At 42.6% G+C, this 27,095-nt stretch overlaps 1 protein-coding gene across 2 annotated transcripts in view; it reads right to left on the reverse strand.

The window, feature by feature from the left end:
• The window catches only part of LOC137324823 (cytoplasmic polyadenylation element-binding protein 2-like), a 117,139-nt gene that overhangs the window by 46,178 nt on the left and 43,866 nt on the right, over positions 1 to 27,095 (reverse strand). For both annotated transcript variants that reach the window (XM_067989560.1, XM_067989552.1), the window contains exon 4: positions 8,694 to 8,744. In XM_067989560.1, coding sequence (XP_067845661.1) covers positions 8,694 to 8,744 — 51 coding nt within the window. The remainder of the gene's footprint in view (positions 1 to 8,693; positions 8,745 to 27,095) is intronic.

The following is a 27,095-nucleotide window of genomic DNA, read 5'->3' on the forward strand; positions in this document are numbered from 1 at the left end:
ACGCGCCTGCGTTAAACAAATTGGGCACTTTGGAGCCGGGTTGCGGTCGCGCTTGAAAATTCTTTTATTTTTACTTCCGACCCACCCCCAACCCATCCGTTCTTGGGGGATAAAATTCCCCCCGATCTCTCCCTATTCCACAAAAACATGGTCACGATCAAGCATTGGTCACGTGAAGGATGGCATCCTACCACTCAATAGCACAGCGATCAATAAGTGACTAATGCTATGAAAACGGTTTGTTCTGTATAAACATTACAAAATCTATTTTTTCAACGCATAAATCATCTCTATCAAAGTGATTCTTTGAAGGGATTAGAAAAAAATGTCAGGAAGCTAATGGAATTCTGAAAGCACGTTTTGGGTAAAAATATATTTGATATTAAATAGGTAAATAAATGGAGATGGTGGGTAACAATATAGAGCAGCTCACCATTTCTGAGCAATACTTCCAATATTATATTGTAACACAAGATGTACAATACTAAATACATCCCTTTAATGAAAAAAACACTTAAATGTTGTGTCTGTAAAGCACAGTCGCGTGTGTACGCACACGCACAAAAAGAGGGAGTACACAAGAAGGAAAAGTGGATGCCTGTCATTGTGTTTGTATAGAATTGGTATTTACATGCGGTGAAATAGTAATAGTTTTTCACTGTTGCACAAGACTAATAATAGTTAATATGAAGAGATACATCAACACTAACCTAGCCTGCCTTGGCTCAGTGGTAGCACTTACTTCTGAGTCGGAACGCCGTGGATTCAAAACTGACTCCCAAGGCTTTAGCACATAATCTAGGCTGACACTTCAGTACAGTACTGAGGGATTGCTGCACTGTCGGAGGTGCGGTCTTTCAGATGAGGTGTTAAACATAGGACCCATCTGCCCTCTCAGGTGGGCGTAAAATATCCCATGGCACCATTTGAAGAAAAGCAGGGGGATTTCCCAGTATCCTGGCCAACATTTAATTCTGAACAAACATAATTAAAACAGATTATCTGGTCAGTACCTCATTACTGTTTATGGGACCTTGTGGTGGGCAAATTGGCTGCCACGTTTCCCTACATTACAACAGTGACTATACTTCATAAGTACTTTTTTGGTCGTGAAGCGCTTTGGGACGTACTAACATTATGAAAGGCATTATTTAAATGCAAGTTCTAACTTGGGGAAGGATTTAAAATAAAGCAAATTAGCTTTTGTAAAGCATTAGTATAGTTGTCAGAAATTTACACAAGCGGATGGGCAAACATTTTTATTTCTCCATTAAGCAATTTAAGCAGAGACAAGAATTTAAGTGCATTACCCTCCAGATTTGGGCTCAGATTCTTCTACATCAACAGCTATAGGGTTGCTGAAAATGCAGGCCCTATATATTAAATTTCAGGTATAAATGGAGTTATCAAAGCTGTTAAAATCAGGCTAGGTCGCAATTGTACACAAATATTAAAGAAAGAATTTGCATTGATATAGCACCTTTCACGACCATAGGACGTTCTAAAGCACTTTACAGCCAACAAAGTACTTTTATAGTGTAGTCACAGTTAACATCGGTGTAATGTAAAAAGGACAACACTCAGGGATGGTTTAAGATTGGTTGAACTTACTGAAGCACAATCCGACTAAATTAATATCAATGCCTGATCATATTTTCCTTTCGATCATTTTAATGATTTTTGAAAGAAAAAAAAATCAAAAACTACAGCAGCAACATGGCAGAAACAGTTTGCAATGGCAAACCAAGCAGGAATTATACTTGATATGCAGCTTTTTTGCACTTATACTTCTGTGGAGCTGATCTGCATCTTCAGAGGTCATGTAAAACAGCTTTATTCTGCTGTCTCTGATTTTCTCTTTTTTTGCAAAAAAAGAGCAAGGTAAAACATAGAAACATAGAAAACAGGAGCAGGAGTAGGCCATTCGGCCCTTTGAGCCTGCTCCGCCATTCAATATGATCACGGCTGATCCTCTATCTCAATACCATATTCCCGCTCTCTCCCCATACCCCTTGATGCCTTTTGTGTCTAGAAATCTATCTAGCTCCTTCTTAAATATATTCAGTGACTTGGCCTCCACAGCCTTCAGTGGTAGAGGTAAGGAGGTAAAGAGGTTATTAAAGTTGAAACTGGTGTGCTCTGGGCTGGGTGCAGTTTCTTTTGGATGGGGGGGGTGGGGTGGTAGTTGGAGACACTGGTGAGCACTAAAATAATTGGCAGGTTGGAGACACCGGAGGCTTCAACTGGGAATAAAAAGGTACCAGCCTGAGTTCACCTGTTGCCATTCAAAGTGGAAGTTGTTGCACCAGGCACTTCTGCAGTAGAGGTGGCAATCACAACTACTGAGATCCCAGGCCTAGCAATTAATTGCAGGCACTTCAGCACAGGGACAGGGAAGTGCAGTAAGCATGGGGTGGAGGGGAAGCGCTGCTGTAGGCCTGAACTGCTGGATGAAGGAGCTGGTCCCGAGTTAGCGCACAGTTTGGCCATCTCGGGAATCCATGTAAAGGAAAGGGCTGCCTTTACAAAATGCGCAGACCTCATTACGAACAAAGTGGGGGCAGTGGCCAACAGGAAATGAAGAATTCTGTTCACTTGGGGACCACTGAATGGGCTGTAAAAGCTGTGATGGGGAAAAGAATAAAAAAATTAAATATATATTTTAAACAATTTGGTTGTTTAAACAAATGTTGCAAAATTCTTCATCTTTTACTTACCTCAATCCAGAAAATAACATGGAGACCCAGCACAAACAGGTAAGACCAATTCATGACACATGATATAATGGCCAAAACTTACAACTGCAGACAGACTGAAAAGCTCTAACCTTATTACCATATATATACTTATTATATGAACAAAATATAAAGAGCTAGGCTGCCAACTAGCATTAGTTCATAAGCAGAACACAATTACATTAAAACCCCCATCATAGCATCACCTACAGGTGTAACTGGTACTGCATCCAAATGCTGACACACGATAATAGATTTTGCTATACATGGAGCCAGACATTTAGGGGTCGATTTAGGATGGCTGAACGGGTGCGTTCGTGGCGGGGGGGGGGCTCCAAAAATTTGGGATTCCCGGGGCGGGTCCGGAGCCTGACTCCAGCCCGCCCACTTCTGGGTTCCCCAATAACGTGCTTAGATGCGCGCGCAGTGCCCGCATGCGGGACTCCCACCGGCAATTAAAGCCGGTGGGATCCCACTTAAGGCAATTATTTTGATAGTTCAGGTTGTTTGCAGACATAATTGGGAGGATATTTTAGGAGGGGTGGGATTTTCATGTCTACTGAGCATGTTTCCCATACTGGGGGAAACACTCCCAGTTGAAACAGACGTGTTGCAGCCACCAGCCTGTGGCAGCTGCAAAGGTCCATTTGACAAGTGAGGGGGTGGGGGGGAAAGAAGACCCTCACTCATTGCAGCAGGCCAGTCTGTCACTTTGGACAAAATTTGGCCTCCACCACCCTCCTCCTAACAATAAAATTCACCAACTTGGTGAGCAGACACATTTGCGGACCCCCTCAAACCTACATCTTCCGGATGGGGGCCGCCATAGCTGCAGTCATGAACTCCTCGGAGGACGAACAGCATCACCAGCCTCACCAGCCACCTCTGACACGTGGAGCTCCACAACACAGTGCTGTGACAAATCCACCTGCACAGCAGGAGGGAGGGCAACCACAGAGCGAGATGCGTCGCAGAAGGCACTACCCTCGCCACAGGGTCTACAGACCGAGGCTCAGCTTCCTGGACCTCTCTGAGGAGCAGTGCACACGGAGGCTCAGAGTCATTCGACATGTAGTCGTGGACATCTGCAGCCTCCTTCATGCCGAGCTGCTCCCGGCTGGCCCGAGCACCATCTTCTTACCTGTCGCTGTCAAAGACACCACTGCCCTCAACAACTTCTCCTCCGCATTCCTTCCAGGGTGCCACTGGGGACATCGCCGGCGTCTGCACAAAAGAGCTCTGCAAATACACCTACACACACTCTGCGGTGACACAATGGGTGGCATCAGGTGTGGGTCTTCATGGTGATCCTCAGGAAAGGGAATTATTGCACAAACCAGACAAGATTTGCAAAGACGTGGCAGTAGTGGTGATAACAAATTTTAATCTGCTTTGCAAAACAAATGAAACTAAATCAAAAACATGACATTTTGTCTTACACCCTTGTGCATCCCCTTTGTGTTCACAAAACCTTAGCCTTACGTTTACGGGAACCCCTACGTGGTGCTACCCCTGTGGCTTCAGCAGAGATAGTGACAGGTTGCTCTTGTCCATGCCCTGACCGATGAGGTGCTTTGCGTGGACGCCCTCTGGGTTTCGGTGCCCGTGAGGGCCCCTCCAAAGACTGCTCCACCTGCACCTGTGCAGGGGCAGACTCGGCCACCTGGAGAGGAGGCAGCACTGCGGGTACTGGTTGAGAGGGGGGCAACGGGTGAGACGTGGAAGCACTTTGAGTGGCGTCCCCACTTCCATGTCCCCTTTCACAATCATCCCTCTCCTGGCCCAGGCCCACATCACTACTTCCACCCTGCTGGACGACAGTTTGGAGGACTTGTGTGGAAGCCTTGGAAGGCCAGTTGTAATGTATCTGTCAGCCTATTTAAGGCGGCAGAATGTTGCTCACCCTGAATCCAAACGGCCGTTGTCAGGGCCTGAATGGACTCATTGTTGAGCCGTGCTTGAAGCTCGATGGAGGCTAGCCTTTCCTTCAACGCAAACATTCCCACACCTACCCGCAACACTATCACAGCGATGCCTCACGTCCCTGTGACGGTATCTCGGAGATACCGTCCTGTACCTGTGCCACCATTCCACTCATGCAGGAGTTGGACTCCTCCATCCTCTGCGCGATTGTGGAGAGTGCGCGTGGCACCTGTTCCAGTGCTTCGGCAATGTGCTGCTGGCCCTTGATGACTCTCCTTTTCATGGCTGGCCCCCAGGGTTCAGCATCTGTGTCCAGCTGAGCAGAGCCTGGAGAAGAGTGCTCCCACCGACGCGGATTCTCGACAGCTGCCCCTGCCACCAGGGTCTGCTCGTGCTCACATGTGCGTGGTGACTCACCATGTGCGACCCCAACTAACTGAGGACGGGGACCCACCGAGGTGTGTGTATCTGCTCTGGTGGATGGCTAGCTCAGAAGTGACGATGTACCCTCAGAGGCCGGCAGGTCCTCTGAGGAATTGCCCTCTGCCGTCACGGCGCTCACAGATGGCCCTGCAAGAGAACAGAAAGCAATATTAAGCATGTGGACAGATGTTAAGGTGCTGCAGATGCCAAATGATGCTAAGATCATTCGCTAACACGAGTGCTGAGTGTTAGATTTCTGTCACCAGCTGTTTGTGCGCTCCTAGTCTCGGCATCCGCCACGGACAGGCACTCCAGCGTCCGGCTTGGTTCCAATGCCTGCTGCTCCGCATCTGTTAGGACCACCTGGTATGGCGGGTCCCCTCCGGTCCTTGCCCTCTCCCAGGCATTCTGGCATCTCTGCTCCTATCAAGGCAAAACACAGAGAGGCGTGATTGAGTGATGCTTGCATGGTGACCCGCTGCATGCATTGGTGTGGGTGGGGGTGACCGTGAGGGAGATGCATGGGAGGGTGCGTTTGAGACATAGCCATGAGATTGTATGAGGATTGGGTTGCGTGGTAGTGTTCGAATGGAAACTGGGGTGGTGAGTAAGTGCAGGCAAGGTGAGGATGATGGCTGAGTGGATGTGAGGAGTGATGCAAGTGTGTTGTGGTGGCAGTGCAGAAGGAGTTGTGTGGTGGTGGAGGTGATGTGGAAGATGGAGTGTGGGAGAATGCACAAGTATACTCACATTGGCTGACTTGGTTAGGTCATTAAAGCGCTTCCTGCACTGGACCCAGATTCGGCACACATTGCTGCTGCTGACCTCCTCGGCCACCTCCACTCAGGCCTTCTTGGTGGCAGAGGGAGGCCACCTTCTCCCATCAGATGGGAAAAAAATTTCCCTCCTACTCCTCACCCCATCGAGCAGCACCTGGAGTGAGAAGTCAGAGAACCTTGGAGCATTGGAGGACTGACCCTTTAAATCGGGCTCCTCCTGCTGACAGCCTGTGATGCGGGTACGCAGTGCGCCCGCTACGCAGGTCTGGAACGGGAAACCCGGAAGCACGCGTAAGTACCTTCAATTAGGCTGCGATCGCATGCGGAACACCCCGATTTCGCTGGGCGGGTTACCCACGCGCCCAGTCGACCCCCCACTGCCAACCCACCTCCCTCCTAATATTGGGCCCTTAGTAACAGAATGTTATGACCCACTCAGCATTTTTAATACATGTGGCAGAGATTAGTCCACTAAAGGTCAACTCTATTTCTCAGCACCCAAAATTAAAAGGTGAGAGGACATCCAGACATCATTTCCAGGCACAGAGAGAGCTAGGAACACTTGGACATGTATCTTCCTTCTGTGTACAGTAACATACGGTAAAAAAAATCACTTGTCTACCACATTTCTTTTTTTTTGAAGAAACTCTATGGAAGTGTTCTGGGTAACTTTCTCTATTTTTCCACCTTGTAATGTATGCCTTTCTTCATCCACCTGGCCTGTTGCCAAGAACGTGAGTATACAGCCAACTCCCTGGGCACTACAATGTTTTCTATAGCCAGACTAGGAGACACTAGGTTCCTGTCAGACTTTCTTTCCTCCAATTTTCTGATCAAAGCTATAGCCTCCACTTGATGTCTCCCTGTTTAACATGGCTCAAACGAGGAACTCAGCGCAAGACAATTCAAACTCTGTGATACTCATCGCAATCATACCACCAGCGTATCGCATTGTATACTTTGTGATAAATTGGGTATAATCACAGATCCTTCTATATATTAATATTCCATGTACATCATTCTAGTACTGAGTCAATTAGATAGTGCTGTGTGAATTTATAGCTCTACGCTTTAAAATTGACATTTTTTCAGTTAATCACCATATTTAACTTCCAAAACAAAATCTCAGTTTGAAACCCCTAATTATCAATTATTAAATTGTTCAAAATGTAATTTTGAATTATGTCACATTCTGTAAATTAAGGTAACAGATTTAAACTTGTCATTCCTTCAGCTTTTTCTGAACTATGAGCTTTAGCACATCATTTGAAATGTTACCTCTCATCCTTTCAAATTACATAATAGTAGTTCCATTTATTACAGTAGTTGGGCTGCCAACACAATACAGAGGTAATATATATTACACATCGGAATTTAACTCACAAAGCTGAGTTGGTTAACTCACTTGTGCCTGTAATGAGGATAAGCACTTCAGAACTCCTCATCTATAAGCAGACAATCATCTCTTTTCCCTCCCATTTATAAAATATACATCTATTTATATATCAAAAGAAGATCCTATTATGTGGAAAGCCAGAACAGTACAACAGTATTTTGTATCTCCATTCATTACACAGGGGAGGGAGTGGGGGACATTATGCACATGTTTAAGAAGTTCATTTAATTAACAACGACAGAGAAGGAAATTTTAAAACAACTGTGAAGGTCAGACCAAAAATAGAATGTTCCCTTATGCAGAAAGAGCTAGCTCCACATGTGACATTTTGATGTGAATTTTTCTTCCTTGTGTGGCACGTTCTTTTCACATCTATACCATTGACCTTTCTTGGGAATGATGCGATGCAGTGAGTCATAGTTTCTGCAGCACATTATACAGCAGTTCTGAAAACCAGCCAGTTGCTGGCTTCAGCGAACTGTCATACTTCAGAATTACCTACCATACAAAATGGGTTGTACAGGCACAACAGTCAATAGCACATAGCCATGCACATCTCTATAACCATTTCGCCAACTTCAGTTCTTCCTGAACTATCCATTTTAAAATAACTTTGTATTTACAGTATCACAGATATAAGTTTCTACTTCCACTATAAAAGTACTACAACATACTATATTCTGAGTATCAACCAAGTGCACTCTGGGAATTAAACAGAGCAAATTAGTTCTAATCCTAAAACTGTATTCCGATCAGATCATTTCTTTATTCCCAAATGTATCCTCAGACAACTTGTATAAAAAAATAGAAGATTTGTTTCAAAATGCATCAGAACATGACATGATCACAATGGCCTGGGCAATATAAATTGCTGCTCTGACTGTTCTTACACAAACCTAACTAAATGTTGACCAAGTTAAAATTACTTATAGGATCATGTGAAATGAAAAAATGCAATTGTTTACACACAGTAAGGTTGGTGCCATGTAATCTGACCTCATGGAATCCTCTTCCAACCCAAATTCTTATGCAATATGGAAAACCAACATTGGGTAAGCCAATCAATGATGCAATATCGAACATGCTTTAATATATTCACTACCTAATGCACCATTTGGCATTATTCCTACTGTATACCATGGCACTAAAAGATACTGGATGAAGGTGATATTACAGATGTAAAGAGAGATGTAGACTATAGCAAATAACACAAACAATTCAACTGGAAACCAATTCCTGAGATTGAAAATTAGGCCATTGTGTAGTACATTTTTCTACTCTATTACTGGGAGTTTAATATTGCAATACAATTTTTACCAACTGACCATTCCACCTCACGAGTAATGAGCCTGCAGTTCTGCCATCGGCGCAACTGGACTGAAGCTTTTTGATAATGGCAGTGGAAAGAGGAAAGCATTACTCACTAAAAAGACTTACCATTAAGCATTAGAAGATTGTCAGTTCCTGGATGTGGATATCCTAAACGACCTGGAAAGGGGAGGATAGAATATAAATTAGAAAAGATTTCTGAATGGAAGATTATTATTAAAGAAGCAGAGATGTGAGAGCATTTCAACATTAACCCTTAACGGAATGCTAAGAAAAAAATCTTTCATTTATATAGCGTCTTTCATGACGTCAGAACTTCCCAAAGTGATTTACAATGAATCTTAAAGCGTAGTCAAAAAAATCCCCAAATTTAAAAAAAACTGAAAGGAAATTTAGTTTCTACGGCCTGGTTTTCCAATTGATAATGCCACATTTTTACCAAAATATTTGTTTCAGACTCATTTCAGCCTCCCAGCAACCTCTATTGTTTATTGCTTTCATGAATTATTGGTGAGCAGAAAATATATCTTCCTAATTCTTTAGCTATGACACTGAATAAAAAAGGGTGTTTGTTTTAATGTCCCCATTTGCTTTCTCTCACTTGCTTAGCCATACCCCATTACATAGAATTTACAGTTCAGAGACTGGCCTATGCTCATGTTTATGCGCCACACGAGCATCTGACATTGGTGCTTTTGCTATGTCCCACTGGTGCTCAAGATTAGGGCAGGTGGACTCAGCTTTCTAATTTTCCCTCCTTTGCTTCTGCCTACTTCCTTCCACTCTATAGCATAGTGTGTTGGTATACCAAACAAATGACACTATGGGTAGCTCACCTTACTTCCTTCCCTTCTGGAAATGAGAGGTAGTGAAACTAGTTTATTGATGCTATGGCATAAAAAGTTACAGTAATATTCATAAACTACCTACAATTGGTTTCTAGCTAGAAGCAAAAATGTTCCTTTTGGAGCAACTGCAAAACTGGCTGTTGTTGCAGATGGAAGATTCACCTCTTTGGCAGCAGTACCCTAGATAGCTGGAGTTTGCAGTATGCCAGGAAGGAGGAAAAGAAGAGGAGTCTCCTCCTATTGATCTTCCCAACTTTTTCTAAGCAAATCTATAAGCCTGGTCTAGTGCAAATAATTGAAAACTATTATGAATCAGTGAGGGCTAAGAGAAACGATGGAAAAAAGGTAATATTTTAAACCGCAACATGCCCTCTTTCAACTTTCCCTCAACCCTATTGTCAATCTCGTTTTTTTTCTAAAAATATTACAATTTCAATGGACAATCCAGCATTTACATTTTGCTCCATGATAAGTTGATGAAGGTAGTGGGGTTGATGTTGTGTATATGGACTTTCAAAAGGTGTTTGATAAAGTACTTGTTAGCAAAATTGAAGGATTAAAGAGGCAGTGGTGGCATGGATATGAAACTGGCTAAGGGACAGAAGGCAGAGAGTCGTGGTGAACGGTTGTTTTTCAGACTGGAGGGAAGTAATAGAGTGGTGTCCCGCAAGGGTCGGTGTTGGGACCACTGCTCTTTTTGATATATATTAATGACCTGGACTTGGTATACAGGGCATAATTTCAAAGTTTGTGGATGTAGTAAACAGTGAGGAGGATAGTAATGGAAATATAGTAAACAGTGAGGAGGATAGTAACAGACTTCAGGAGGACAAAGACAAACTGATGAAATTTAATGCAGATAATTATGAAGTGATTCATTTTGGTAGGAAGAATGAGGCGAGGCAATATAAACTAAATGGTACAATTTTAAAGGGGTTACAGGAACAGAGAGACCTGGGGGTGTATGTTCACAAATCTTTGAAGGTGGCTGGACAAGTTGAGAAGGCTGTTAAAAAAGCATACACGATCCTTGGCTTTATAAATAGAGGCATAGAGTACAAAAGTGAGGAAATTATGCTAAACCTTTATAAAACACTGGTTAGGCCCCAGCCAGAGTATTGTGGCCAATTGAGGGCATCACACTTTGGGAAGGATGTCAAGGCCTTAGGGAGGGTGCAGAGGAGATTTACCAGAATGGTACCAGAGATGCAGACTTCAGTTATATGGAGAGATTAGAGAAACTGGGATAGTTCTCCTTACAGCAGAAAAAGTTAAGGGGAGATTTGATAGAGGCATTCAAAATCATGAAGGGTTTTGATAGAGAACTGATTCCAGTGGCAGAAGGGTCAGTAACTAGAGAACACAGATTTAAGGTAATTGGCAAAAGAACCAGAGGCAACATGAGGGAAAAAAATTCGCAGTGAATTATTACTGCCTGAAAGGTTGGTGGAAGAAGATTCAATAATAACTTTCAAAGGGGAATTGGATAAATACTTGAAGGGAAAAAATTGGCAGGGCTATAGGGAAAGAGCAGGGGAGTGGGACTAATTGGATAGCTCTTTCAAAGAGCCAGCACAGGCACAATTGGCCGAATGGCCTCCTTCTGTGCTATATCATTCTATGGAGTGCCAATTTCACTTCAAAATGATTGCTAGCTTCCAGCTTATAAGTATATGAAAGGAATAGCATGTTAATAGCTTGATGGTGGGGCAGTTGTGGGTGAGAAGTTGGGAGAGAAAAGTCAAATTCTGCCCAATAGGTTGTAACACCTTTGTCCATCTCGGACATTTTGGGCCAGGCTGAGTTCCTGAACATCCAGCCCCTGAAATTCAACACAATGTTAGCCACTGGGAAATTTGTGCTGTTCCACATTCTATAAACACTGCAGCACAATGAACGTCCAGTATTTTAAATTTGGAAGGGGAGAGGGTTAATTTTTGTCACTTTCCTTCCCATAGTCTTCCCACTCCACACAGCTTCCCCTGATGAGACAGACTAGAGATCTGCTCCAAGGTCTCTGTCAATGACACTCTACAGCCAGTTGCTTGTACAGTTACAGCTTATATTTATGTAGTGCCTTTAATGCATAAAAATGTTCCAAAGCACTTTACAGAGATGTAGTCATAAAAAAGAACGAAGGAGCGATTAGGGGTGACCAAAAGCTTGGTAAAAGAGATGGATTTTAAGGAGGGTCTAAAAAGAAGAGGGAAGTGGAAAGGTTTAAGGAAGGGAAAGCCACAGCATGGAGACTAGGAGGCTAAAGGCACAACCACCATTGGTGCGGCAAAGGGAGGGGACGGGGGAGAAAAAAATGGACAAGGGGCCAGAGTTAGAGGAATGGAGAGTTTGGAGGAGGAGGGGGATGTAGGAGATTACAGAGGGCAAGGCCATGAATGGGTTTAAATATAAGGATGAAAATTTTACATTTGAGGTGTTGGGGGATCTGGTGGCAATCAATATAGGTCAGCAAAGCAGCAATGATGGGTGAGTGAGACTAATGCAGGTTAGGATATGGGCAGCAGGGTTTGGGACAAGCTGAAGTTTATGGAGCGTGGATGATGGGAGGCCGTGGCGTCGGGAGATCATTGGAATAGTCGAGTCTAGAGGTGACAAAAGCATGGGTAAGGGTTTTCGTGGCAAATGGGCGATACTACGGAGGTTGATGTAAGTAGTCTTGATGATGGAGAGGATTCAGGAGAGAAGCCCAGATTGGCTTTCTGATTTTCCCCCTCTGTGGGGGAATGTCACTTTCTAGTCAAACCTTACAGTCACCTCAAAGTTATATTTTAAAAAGTGGAGAGGAACAAGATCAGATGATGTAATTGCTCATTTAGCATTCCTCTACATCAGAAACATGGTAACATGTCTTGCAGGGCACATTATAGCAACAAAGTCCTTTTATTCAGGCATTCAGCTGAGTAATCCTTGTAACTCAATACTGCATAAATTCTAAAAAATATCCAAATGAAAATGCATTCACCAGCTAAATGATCAAAAAGTAAATGCACTTTCTAAAAAAAAATGTATGTTTCAAATGTAGTTATACTGCAAAGTATAGAACAGAACATAAACTCTGCTTAGAAATAAAGCAGCTTGTCTCAGAAGATGGTGAAAACATTTGGAATATGCAGTGTTAAAATGAAGCTAAGAATTCATTAAAATAGTAGCCAACAATCATGAATACCATGCCCTTGACTGAAGTAATAAAGGAACACGGATCAGCTTCTTAATCTTAATTCCTTGGTCACAAGTTCTGTTGTACAAAGCTCTTGGAACCTGTTACAATGGAATAAAGCCTTTTTTGTTGCATTTGCCCACATTCTCTTCCTTTTTCATCACTGATAGTAATTCGGGCTTAATGCATTTGCAGATCAACAAGCACAAAATGTTCCCACTTGCCTTTTTAATGTACACTAAATAACAATCCTGACCTCATTTACAAACAGAAGAAGTATTTCAAATTAATGTATTTTTTAAATAACATAATTTAGTTTAGAGGACAACTAAAACAATGAACTCTGGTCAGCTTCATTGAAACTACGGCAGCTAGGATTGGGCAATAAATGCAGCCTTGCATGTGTCAACTACAACCCAAGAACAAAAAATACTGCAACAATTTTTTTTATTCGTTCATGGGATGTGGGCATCGCTGGCAAGGCCAGCATTTATTGCCCATCCCTAATTGGCCTCGAGAAGGTGGTGGTGAGCCGCCTTCTTGAACCGCTGCAGTCCATGTGGTGAAGGCTCTCCCACAGTGCTGTTAGGAAGGGAGATCCAGGATTTTAATCCAGCAACGATGAAGGAACGGCGATATATTTCCAAGGCGGGATGGTGTGTGACGTGGAGGGGAAAGTGCAGGTGATGTTGTTCCCATGTGCCTGCTGCTCTTGTCCTTCTAGGTGGTAGAGGTTGCGGGTTTGGGAGGTGCTGTCGAAGAAGCCTTGGCGAGTTGCTGCAGTGCATCCTGTGGATGGTACACACTGCAGCCACGGTGCACCGGTGGTGAAGGGAGTGAACGTTTAGGGTGGTGGATGGGGTGCCAATCAAGCGGGCTGCTTTGTCCTGGATGGTGTCGAGCTTCTTGAGTGTTGTTGGAGCTGCACTCATCCAGGCAAGTGGAGAGTATTCCATCACACTCCTGACTTGTGCCTTGTAGATGGTGGAAAGCCTTTAGGGAGTCAGGTGGTGAGTCACTTGCCACAGAATACCCAGCCTCTGACTGCTCTTGTAGCCACAGTATTTATGTGGCTGGTCCAGTAAAGTTTCTGGTCAATGATGACCTCCAGGATGTTGATGGTGGGGGATTCGGCATTGGTAATGCTGTTGAATGTCAAGGGGAGGTGGTTAGACTCTCTCTTGTTGGAGATGGTCATTGACTGGCACTTGTCTGAGGTGAATGTTACTTGCCACTTATCAGCCCAAGCCTGAATGTTGTCCAGGTCTTGCTGCATGCAGGCTTGGACTGCTTCATTATCTGAGGGGTTGCGAATGGGACTGAACACTGTGCAATCATCAGCGAACATCCCCATTTCTGACCTTATGACGGAGGGAAGGTCATTGATGAAGCAGCTGAAGATGATTGGGCCTAGGACACTGCCCTGAGGAACTCCTGCAGCAATGTCCTGGGGCTGAGATAATTGGCCTCCAACAACCACTACCATATTCCTTTATGCTAGGTATGACTCCAGCCACTGGAGAGTTTTCCCCCTGATTCCCATTGACTTCAATTTTACTAGGGCTCCTTGGTGCCACACTCGGTCAAATGCTGCCTTGATGTCAAGGGCAGTCACTCTCATCTCACCTCTGGAATTCAGCTCTTTTGTCCATGTTTGGACCAAGGCTGTAATGAGGTCTGGAGCCGAGTGATCCTGGTGGAACCCAAACTGAGCATCGGTAAGCAGGTTATTGGTGAGTAAGTGCCGCTTGATAGAACTGTCGACGACACCTTCCATCACTTTGCTGATGATTGAGAGTAGACTGAGGGGGCGGTAATTGGCCGGATTGGATTTGTCCTGCTTTTTGTGGACAGCACATACCTGGGCAATTTTCCACAGTCGGGTAGATGCCAGTGTTGTAGCTGTACTGGAACAGTTTGGCTAAAGGCTCGGCTAGTTCTGGAGCACAAGTCTTCATCACTACAGCCAGGATGTTGTCAGGGCCCATAGCCATTGCACTCAGTCATTTCTTGATATCACGTGGATTGATTCGAATTGGCTGAAGACTGGCTTCTGTGATGTTGGCGATATTGGGAGGAGGCCGAGATGGATCATCCACTCAGCACTTCTGGCTGAAGATGGTTGCAAACGCTTCAGCCTTGTCTTTTGCACTCACGTGCTGGAGTCCGCCATCATTGAGGATGGATATGTTTACAGAGCCTCCTCCTCCCGTTCGTTGTTTAATTGTGCACCACCATTCACGACTGGATGGGGCAGGACTGCAGAGCTTTGATCGGATCCGTTGGTTGTGGAATCGCTTAGCTCTGTCTATAGCATGTTGCTTCCGCTGTTTAGCATGCATGTAGTCCTGAGTTGTAGCTTCACCAGGTTGACACCTCATTTTTAGGTGCTCCTGGCATGCTTTTCTACACTCCTCATTGAACCAGGGTTGATCCCCTGGCTTGTTGGTAATGGTAGAGTGAGGAATATGCCGGGCCATGAAGTTACAGATTGTGCTAGAATACAATTCTGCTGCTGCTGATGGTCCACAGCGCCTCATGGATGCCCAGTTTTGAGCAGCTAAATCTGTTCTGATTCTATCCCATTTAGCACTGTGTTCGTGCCACACAACACGTTGGATGGTGTCCTCTGTGCGAAGACGGGACTTTGTCTCCACGAGGACTGTGCGGTGGTCATTCCTACAGATACCGTCATGGACAGATGCATTTGCGACAGGTAGATTGGTGAGGACGAGGTTAAGTAAGTTTTTCCCTCGTGTTGGTTCGCTCACCACCTGCCGCAGGCCCAGTCTTTCAGGACTCAGCCAGCTCAGTCAGTAGTGGTACTACCGAGCCACTCTTGATGATGGACATTGAAGACCTCCACTCCCCAGAGTACATTCTGTGCCCACGCTACCCTCAGTGCTTCCTCCAAGTGGTGCTCACACTGGAGGAGGACTGATTCAACAGCTGAGGGAGGGCGGTAGATGGTAATCAGCAGGAGGTTTCCTTGCCCATGTTTGACCTGATGCCATGAGATTTCATGGGATCCGGAGTCAATGTTGAGGACTCCCAGGCCCACTCCCTCCTGACTGTATATCACAGTACCACCACCTTGGTGGGTCTGTCCTGCCAGCGGGACAGGACATACCCAGGGACGGTGATGGAAGAGTCTGGGACATTGGCCGAAAGGTATGATTCTGTGAGTATGGCTGTGTCAGGCCGTTGCTTGACTAGTCTGTGGGACAGCTCTCCCAATTTTGGCACAAATCCCCAGATGTTAGTGAGGAGGACTTTGCAGGGTCAACTGGGCTAGGTTTGCCTTTGTCGTATCCAGTGCCTAGTGGTCCGATGCCGGGTGGTCCGTCCGGTTTTATTCTTATTATGATTTTTTGTAGCGAGATTGTACAACTGAGTGGCTTGCTAGGCCGTTTCAGAGGGCGATTAAGAATCAACCACATTGCTGTGGGTCTGGAGTCACATATAGGCCAGGCCGGGTAAGGACGGCAGGTTTCCTTCCCTGAAGGACATCAGTGAACCAGATGGGTTTTTACGACAACCCGGTAGTTTCATAGCCACCATTACTGATAATAGTTTTTTTAATTCCATATTTTATTTAATTAATTGAATTTAAATTAAGGATAGTGAAAGTATGACTCGTTCAACAAACCAGTGAAAGTCTTCTTATTGCACATTACTGGTACTATACTTCCAAAACATACAAGTTTCTTACTTTTAAAAAAATGCAACTTGCTCCAAAAAGTGGCAAATTTGCACTCAAAAATCAAGATTCACCTTGCTCTCTTTCAGAATGCCTGCTAACTGCTTGCGAGGAAGTGAACTATAGATTTTTTTTCTCCAATTTCTGCTCAGGTTGCTGGAAATCAAAAAAAGTTCCTTAATGTGTAAAGTTCCCAACCTAACAAGTGGTAAAATGTGTCTGCCATTATTTAAGGTAAAATTTGGTGGCTGAGACAAATTTTCAAGAATTTATATACAATGAAATCTCTATTATTTGCATTTCAATTACCTGCCATCCCAATTACCCACTAGAATTTTCAGAGGACAAAGCCTTGCACGAAATGGTGTCTCATTGCACAGGCTGCCAACACCAATCTCCTCATAAGCTAAACTCACAGCCCAGGAAAGATTAAATTCAACATTATTGGTAATTATTTTATTATTTCAAATATATGTGTCCTCATTCCCTTGATTTAATATTCCTGTACTACATGTAAGATTTGGGAATTCACAATTATCCAGCTATTTTCATTATAGAGTTTAATGCAGCTTCCACAATAAGCACATATTCCTGTGAAAACTTACAATATTAAACTTACTCATAAATTGAACTTCACATTTCACAATGCTGAAAAATTTCACATTCCAATATACAGCTGCTGACAACTGAACATCCAAAACTTAACTGGCAGAAGATACTTTTAAAATTTCATTATATAATGAATTCCACAGCCCACAAACTCCATGCAAGAATTCATCAACTTTACTGAAGTGATGATGAGAACATCTGTAGGCTGCAGTGTTATGTTATTAATACTAAGAATTCATTAAAGTAATAGCCAATAATCTTGAATACCAGGCCCTTAACTCCAGTAATAAAGCAATAGGGATTAACTTCTTAGTTTTAACTATATACAATATTGACTGCATTGCACAAGTAATCAGTTGTGGATAAAATATATTTGTTTGGAAAGAACTTGCAATTTTTTTGAATTCGTTCATGGGATATGGGCGAGCTGGTGAGGCCAGCATTTTGCCCATACCTAATTGCCCTCGAGAAGATGGTGGTGAGCCGCCTTCTTGAACCGCTGCAATCCATGTGGTGAAGGTTCTCCCACAGTGCTGATAGGAAGGGAGTTTCAGGATTTTGACCCAGCGACGTTGAAGGATTTGAGATACATTTCCAAGTCGGGACGGTGTGTGACTTGGAGGGAATGTGCAGGCGGTGGTGTTCCCATGTGCCTGCTGCCCTTGTCCTTCTAGGTGGTAGAGGTTGCGGGTTTGGGAGGTGTTGTCGAAGAAGCCTTGGCGAGTTGCTGCAGTGCATCCTGTGGATGGTACACACTGCAGCCACAGTGCGCCGGTGGTGAAGGGAGTGAATGTTTAGGGTGGTGGATGGGGTGCCAATCAAGTGGGCTGCTTTGTCCTGGATGGTGTTGAGCTTCTTGAGTGTTGTTGGAGCTGCACTCATCCAAGCAAGTGGAGAGTATTCCATCACACTCCTGACTTGTGCCTTATAGATGGTGGAAAGGCTCTGGGGAGTCAGGTGGTGAGTCACTCGCTGCAGAATACCCAGCCTCTGACCTGCTCTTGTAGCCATAGTATTTATATGGCTGGTCCTGTTAAGTTTCTGGTCAATGGTGACCCCCAGGATGTTGATGGTGGGGGATTCGGTGATGGTAATGCTGTTGAATGTCAAGGGGAGGTGGTTAGACTCTCTCTTGTTGGAGATGGTCATTGACTGGCACTTGTCTGAGGTGAATGTTACTTGCCACTTATCAGCCCAAGCCTGGATATTGTCCAGGTCTTGCTGCATGCAGGCTTGGACTGCTTCATTATCTGAGGGGTTGCGAATGGAACTGAACACTGTGCAATCATCAGCGAACATCCCCATGATGGAGGGAAGGTCATTGAAGAAGCAGCTGAAGATGTTTGGGCCTAGGACACTGCCCTGAGGAACTCCTGTAGCATTGTCCTGGGGCTGGGATGATTGGCCTCCAACAACCACTAACATCTTCCTTTGTGCTAGGTATGACTCCAGCCACTGGAGAGTTTTCCCCGATTCCCATTGACTTCAATTTTACTAGGGCTCCTTGGTGCCACACTCAGTCAAATGCTGCCTTGATGTCAAGGGCAGTCACTCTCACCTCACCTCTGGCATTCAGCTCTTTTGTCCATGTTTGGACCAAGGCTGTAATGAGGTCTGGAGCAGAGTGGTCCTGGCGAAACCCAAACTGACCATCGGTGAGCAGGTTATTGGTGAGCAAGTGTCACTTGATAGCACTGTCGACGACACCTTCCATTTACATAGCCTTTCACGACCTCAGGACGTCCCAAACTGCTTTATAGCCAAAGAAGTGCTTTTGAAGTGTCGTCACTGTTGTAATGTCGGGAAATGTGGCAGCCAATTTGCACACAGCAAGGTTTCACATACAGCAATGAGATAACGATCAGATAATCGATTTTAGTGGTGTTGGTTGAGGGATAAATATTGGCCAGGACACTGGGAGAACACCCCTGCTCTTCTTCGAAATGGTGCCATGGAATCCACCTGAGAGGGCAGACGGGGCCTCGGTTTAATGTCTCATCGAAAAGACGGCATCTCTATCAATACAGCACTCCCTCAGTATTGCACTGAAATATCAGCTTAGATTATGTACTCAAGGATATTACTGAGGCACAGTGCACTGCAAGGTGCCATTTTACACATAAGAGTGATAACTGCAATATCTGACTTTTTTTACTACACAATGTTTTCAAAAGAAATTACAGTTTGAGGTGGCACAGTGTACTGCCTGCCAGAACACATGATAACTTTCTGAAATGAACCATGCTGCAGTGGTAAGCCCCAAATTGTTTCATTGATGAATTTTAGTAATTAAAACTTTTGAAGCTTACATCTATAGAACAGAATTTTCTGTACTAGTATTAGAGGACTTTACTAATGTGGAATATTCACCAACTTTACATGAAAAACTCCCTCTCTTTATGACGGAAGACTTTCAAAAATTCAAAAAGTGCCCCCTTCAACTAAGTTCTCCTTCAATTCCCCTAGGATCTTTCTAGCCTGTATGATTTAATTCCACATTAGGCAGTATCTTTACCAATCAGCAAACAACAATATTCTTAAATTTCACATTCAAGTGTAATATAGAAATAATCTTTGGAAGGGGGATGGGAGAAAAGAGTCAAAAGATGTACAATTTATGGCGAGTGCAAATAAAAACAATTCTCAATGTTTAAGTTACAACCACTGTATAAAGTCAGTAAGCCACAGTTACCTTTGTTCTTACTGATTGAATTCTCGTGGCTCTCCTGCTTTAATTCTGAACTCTTATCAGGCAATAATGTTTTTGTGAAATTCTTAGTCACATTTTAATTCATATAATTTATAGGCACACTTCTATTCCTCTGTTAAATGATCATTATTCATGGAATGCACTTAAGGACAGTTTCTCTTATTTTAGCTCCATACTAAATAAAATTTCTGCTTTGTCTATATTGCCATGGCTGGGTTGGAGGAGGAAATTTCTGGTTACGCATGCCCCAGATGTACTATGTGAAGAAAATATAATATTCTGCTGTGCAAAACAGAAGCAAAATGGAATACCTTTATACACAGCATTTGACAATTGGAACAAAAGTTAAACCTGAAGGTTTTGTGCAACTTTAACAAGTTCTCAGTAGAGCCAGTTGACTTCTGAAAGCCTGAAGACAGCATTGCACAGGGTCTTACAAAAGCTATAAATGTTCAATTATTGTAACTAAATAAATGAATGCAAACTTCTAAAAAGTGTTGTTTCATGCATATATTATTGCCACCAGCTACTAGGTGAAACATGCAATGTATTATTAGGGAGCAATTAACACCTGAAAATAAAAGGCGCCTCAGTGCTAGATACAAGATTTTCATGAACTTTATCAGCAACATATGTCGTTGGCTACATTTAACTAGATACTTAACCTTTGTCCTTTTCTCAAACAATTTCCACAACTGCTTTCACTTGAATTGTTTTGTGCATTAAATGTTTTGGTTGTTCATACAGAGCATCAAATCGGGGTGTTGAGCCCAAATTGCTTAGTCACTCTGAAACACTAAGCGGCCAAACTTAGGACACATGCTCAACATTCCAATGGCTTTCATTCTCAACCACGACTACACAACATAAAAGATGCACTGTTTCAGTTCGTTTCAATTTTCTACTTGAAGATTAGGTTGTAAACAAATTCTTAGTGGAAGAATAAGTGCTTTGTGTTTTGTAAGTGACTTTCACGGAGTAAAAACAGGACAGCCTTCCCAGAACCACTCTTACTGCAAGCCATGTCACCAGAGTTTTGGAAAACTAGCCTTATTTCATCCTTTTTACAGAGACTAATACCTATTCAGTTTTAGTCATCTGTCTTTGCTGAGGAAAGTCATCTTGAAATGCTTAACTGAATTAAGTCAGGTCATTATCTCTAACTTAAGATAGCTGAATCCTCATAGCAGCAACAATTAGCTCAATTTGTGTCATGCGTCTCTGCTGCCACCTCAGTATCTTGGTGCAAAATGTTTTCATCTGGGTTAGCAAGGGAACCATCTTTTTAAATCAGTACCCAAAAATAATAGGACGTTCTTGTCATGGCTTGCTTTCTCTCATCACCTATCAAAAAATACAAGAGTCTTAAAACCACTAAGTTATTCATAACAGACAGTCCAGTTGATACCACCACTTTCAGAAAGATCAAAGTATCAATCATCGAATAGTGGATATTTTGCACCCACTACTTTCTCCACCCCCCACCCTTTGCCTTCTTTGACTGGCTGAGTGTTTCGCAGAAGGTGACAGGATTGGGCAAAAAGAAAATAGTATACTTGAGGCTAGAATAAACCAGCAGGTTCAAGGGACAGTATTAATCGTCATTTAGATAGGCACGGTTTAATCAAGGACAGTCAGCGTGGATTTGTTAAGGGAAGGTTGTGTCTGACTAACCTGATTGAATTTTTTAAGGAGGTAACAAGGAGGGTTGATGAGGGTAGCACGTTTGATGTAATCTATGTGGATTTTAACAAGGCTTTTGACAAGGTCCCACGTGGCAGATTTGTCAGAAAAGTAAAAGCCCATGGGATCCAAGGGAAAGTGGCAAGTTGGATCCAGAACTGCCTCAGTGGCAAGAGCAAAGGGTAATGATCGACGGGTGTTTTTGTGACTGGAAGGCTTTTTCCAGAGGGGTTCCGCAGGGCTCAGTACTAGGTCTATTGCTTTTGTAGTATATATCAATGATTTAGACTTAAATGTAGGGGGCATGATTAAGAAGTTTACAGATGATACAAAAGTTGGCAATGTGGTTGATAGTGAGGAAAAAAGCTGTAGGCTGCAGGATGATATCAATGGACTGGTCAGATGGGCAGAAAAGTGGCAAATGGAATTCAATCTGGGGAAATGTGAGGCAATACATTTGGGGAATACACAATAAATGGGAGAATACTAAGTGTAGAGGAACAGAGGAACCTTGGAGTGCATGTCCACAGGTCCCTGAAAGTAGCAGGACAGGTAGATAAGGTGGTTAAGAAGGCACACAGGATATTTCCTTTTATTAGCCGAGGCATTGAATATAATAGGAAAGTGGGATTAGGCTGGATGGTTATTTTTCGGCCGGCACAGACACGATGGGCCGAATGGCCTCCTTCTGTGCCGTAAATTTCTATGATTCTAAGGTAGCAAGGTTCAAGTGAACAGGACAAAGATTGGTTTATAAAACATTTCTAAAAGACGACTAATTGCAAAAAAGGGAAGCTTTAGACAAGGCTGAAAATAGGAACACAATTGAAAGATAAATGAAAAAAAAAATGGAAACAAACATAGGAAAACAAAAACAAACAAAAACAAATGGAGGCTGAACAGGAATGCTTAAAGCAAGTTGGACTAGCACATATTTATAGTGAAGTCTGTTGCAAAAAGCTTTATCTACATTATCTGACTCACTCTATGTCTGTCTTCCTTTCTCTCTTGTTCTATATTACTGCACTCCAGTAAGCACACTTCCTTCTACATCTGATTTCAATTATGCTCCTTCAGTACTATACTATGTGCTAAAATCTTACACTTGATATTGCCAATTCAGCCACATCTGCATTTACTGAATCACTGCTGCTATTGTGACAAGAACCTTATTGTTAGTTTTAAGTAGGTTAACACACCGGAGAGAACTGCCAAAATCAAAAGAGCAGGCTTTCATTTTGCATTATTTACACAGAAGAGTGAAACCAACACACAAGTTATTTAAAATTTCAAGCACAGTGATAAACATGCTGACAGGAGCACATTAGCAGCTAACCCTTTCAGCTTTTTTAAAAAATTGCTTTTTATGAAAAGAAAATACCTTTTTATTGCTTCCATCTTTTTTCCGTAAGTTTTTTTTGCCCATTTTCTTGAGTATGTTCTTGAAAGTCCATCATTCTGTTCAGCTTCCGCCAGAAACTCCGCACCCTAGATATTCTTTCAAGCTAAACCCAGTAATTCACACCCTCCTGTTTAAACCTCAGCTTCAGATCCCATAAACAAAACTGTCTATTTCGTCCTCCATAGTATTGCTGGTCTCCGCTCCTACCTCATCTGTACTGAAACCCTCAATCTAATCTTTGACTTCTGCAATGCTTTCCTTATTGACATGCTAAGCTTCACCCTACACAAACTCCAATGCCTGCACTGAATCCAATTCACCCATGGTCTCACTGACCTCCTTTGGTTCCTATCCCCATCCTATTGTTTTCAAAATCCTCATCCTCATTTACGAATTCCTTCATGAGCTCTCCCCATCCTAACCTCGAACATCCTCCAACTCTATGCCCCAACTTGCACTCTCCTATTTTCCAACTCTGATTAGTATGTGTCCACCCCATTCCCACTCTGGATTTCTCTTCCTAAACCTTTCAGTCTACATCTCCCCATATCTTCAATAGCCTCCTCAAAATCTATTTCTTTAACAATACCTTTGGTCACCTCCTTAAATCCTGCTAGTTGTCTGTCCCCCTTCACCATCCGCCCCCCCACCTCCAAGGAAATGCTGAGATATTTTGTTAAATTAAAGGCGCTTTGTAAGTGTAGCTTCTGCTGAAGTACAATTACAAAACATAGGCACTGATCATCTTCTGGTACGTGGGCAGAGGGTTTGGAAAATCAAGTGAGCCTGATACTGTCCTCACCCAATATCTACAGGCATTACTGGAAGCAGGAACCCTAGCTGATGCAGATTTAATGACAATGACATTAGTAAAACGGGCTCTAATGAGGCTTAAAGGGCTCCAAACAAATCCTGAGCCATAGAGACGATCCCAATTAAATCCGCGACCTCTACCACCTAGAAGGACAAGGGGAACACCACCTGCACGTTCCCCTCCAAGTCACACACCTGGAAATATATCGCCATTCCTTCATTGTCGCTAGGTCAAAATCCTGGAACTCCCTACCTAACAGCACTGTGGGAGAACCTTCACCACACAGACTGCAGCGGTTCAAGAAGGCGGCTCAGCACCACCTTCTCAAGGGCAATTAGGGATAGGCAATAAATGCTGGCCTTGCCAGTGACGCCCACCTCCCATGAACGAATAAAAAAGATAAATCCTGAGAGGCAAAAAGTTCACACACGCCAAGACAATTAGATGACATGATAGAGGAACGTAGGTTTTTTAAAATTCTGGACAGATAAGCTACGATGGAGCCAATCACCCCCCTCAATTACTGCTAACTCAGCATAGGTTGGCAATTGAAATTGGGATCATCTCTATGGCTCATCTGTATGCTCCTTTACCAACTGAACCAACAGAGAAGATAAGAGTTTAATCATTATTTAAACTGAAGTCTGTGAACAGAGCCTTTACGGTAACTGAACAAGTCAAATTTTGCTTATATTGCACAAATTCATTATCGGTGATTTGAGGATCTATTCCACCCATTTTTCCTCAAAAACTGAAATAAATAATCAAATTAATTACTAATGAGAGCCTTTATTGAAAATATTTTATCTTGTCAGAAATGTCCAGCTTTCAAATGACAACCAAGTATTCCTCCAAAAAGTAAAATTACAGCAACTGATTATATATTAATGGCTAAACTCCTGCATGAATTGTAGTCTATAGTAATACTAGGTGCCAATTATCATTCAATAAACATTATTCAGATTATAATTAGCTTCTCTCGTTGCAATCTTCATTAATGGAGTGTCACCTTTGAACATAAAAGAATTGCAAAAGGTGCCCATCGAGTCTGCTCCTTCTTATAGTATATATTTGTATATTTGTTTTAGAGAAAGACAATAAAATTTAATTTATGCCAGGAGGTGAAGATCTACGCACAAAACTTCCAAGGTAACAATGCAATTGCTCTCTGGCCACTATAAGTGATTAGGTGAAAAATGCAAATATTTACATTTGTCAACCTTTTCCTGGTTACTTTTCACAGACTCCAATTCCATGGTACCAACAGACAAGAACCATAAGATTCCATTGAATATTTGATCCTCTAGGTCTACTTTTAACCTTCTAATCTTTTCTTAGCCAGATATTCACCCAGTTGCTTTTTATAGGGTTTAGTCAACACAATATCAACTTAGGATTCTATTCCACATATTTATTATTCTGCTGTCTAAATTGAATCATGATCTCCAGAACTAAACAATCTACTTACCTAAGCAATATATGTTTGCATTTCAGTATTTTAAAGACCTACATCTTATCCACTCAAACAACAATCTAATGAAAACAAATTTAATTCTATAAGCCCCATATAACTTAAAACTCAAGCTCCTTCTCCGAACCCTCACCAAATGGATTCGCCTTTTTAAAGGTAGTCTGCCAAATCTACACATAATATTCCACCTATGGCCTTACCATGAGCTATACTTAGTTAGAAATAACCCATTTTGACCTATCAAAAGCCTTCGAGATGTATCCCAGTACTGGATTACCCTCACTGATAACGTTACAGTGGCTGGATGCTTTCAGTGAATGGTCAATAATCACATTCAAATCCTTTCCACCTTTGCCAATGGACTCAAATTCATTCTGTATGTTTCTTGCACTAGTGCACATTTATCTGCATTAATCTTTAACTGCAAATTCCATAGCCCATCTACTTAATTTTTCTGGACCCCTTTGAATGCTGCCAATCACCATTATACTATGCCACTTGTCCATGTGGCTTGGTACCTTCAGCAAGTTTTAGATACTTAGAAATAACTTCTTGTATGTCACTTGCAAATAGTATCAACATGAACCTTCCAAATTGCTCAGAAGGCAGCACGACAATGGGTTATAATATTTAACCATACAGACCAGAAAAGTCCCACGTTTAACTCCTACTTTGTGCTGATTGAAGTTAGGGCAGCACTGGGATAAGTAACTGGCCTCAGTGCCGCCAGACTGGGGAGTGACAAGAAAGAAAGAAAAATCATCCAGATTTCCTGCTTGCTATCCAGTGACCCCTGCTAGAAAGTATATATGGACAGATGAGGCTCAGCTGTGATGGTCAAACAAACACCTTCTAGGCTTGTAGATGAAGAATTGCCAGTCAGGCATAGTATTGGAACATTGCCAGCTCATGAAGAACTATACCCAATCATCAGCAAGTGCAGTACAAGACTGGAAGAGAAAAACCTGGAGGTGGGAAGAGAGTGAAGACGCAGAACAGAACCCTAAAGAACTCTGCTCCCTATCCAGACAGAATCTTTTTTCAGTTAACACTATCTTCTGCTATCTATCACTTTCATTGAGCCAGTTTTAAAAAAAAATCTAGTTGGCTTGTTTTTCATTAATTTCATGGACTTTGAAGGGGCAAGTACAGAAGGAGCATTTTTGTTCAAAATTACCCTCGCTTTTGAGTAAGAAAATTATACTCTCATGCGGTTATTTCCTCAATATTTTAAAACACATCAATTTTAGTGCCACTATGAAGACCCTTAGGTTGGGTCTCCCTCACTCAGACATTATTGGTGACATAAATTACAGGGAGCATCCAGGAATGGCACCATTGCAAACAGGAGATACAACTTCAGACCAATCCATGGGCTGCTCTGGAAACAGCCAACTCAGGGGAAACCACACTACAGGCAGAGAATACAAATTTCGCAGTTTGCATTGTGGTTTCCAAGGGTCAGATGGTTCTAGATGTTCCTCAGCTTAGTCTTAAGTTATATCTCCTGCTGTTTACAAATTGGACTTTTCCCTGAAATTGACACCATTGGAGTGGCCTAACAGTGACAAAGGCAATAGTTGAGGGTCTCTCAAGGTACAGCTAAAATAGACTTTAAAATTGTTGAACAAATATCCAGAGTATCATTTTCTTATATAATATAAAGTGGGAGTACTTTGAATAAAAAGTACTCTCTATGCTTTCCATTCCCTTTAACCTCTTTAAAAGATTCAGATGCAGAACTTTATCAAACAGCTTCTGGAAATCGAAATAAAATTTTATCCATTTGATACATCTTGTCCACTGTTACCTTTTCAATGGTCAGCAGATTCACAAGACATGACCTATCACTTTCTAAAACCATGGTGACTATCTCTTAGTCACTATATTTTTTGGATAACATTTATGCTATTTTATAAAGGGGTCAAATGCATTTTCCCCACTAACTACATTAGTCTAAGTGGTTTATAGTTACCCAATTCTTGCTTCTCTCCTTTTTTGACTATTATGATTACATTAGCTATCCCATATTTATATAATTCCTAAGATTACTGATCAAGCTGCAACCATTTTCCCACTTGTTTCCTTGAAAATTCTT

This window comes from Heptranchias perlo, chromosome 1, assembly GCF_035084215.1.
Source record: "Heptranchias perlo isolate sHepPer1 chromosome 1, sHepPer1.hap1, whole genome shotgun sequence".
In the NCBI taxonomy this organism is placed as follows: domain Eukaryota; kingdom Metazoa; phylum Chordata; class Chondrichthyes; order Hexanchiformes; family Hexanchidae; genus Heptranchias; species Heptranchias perlo.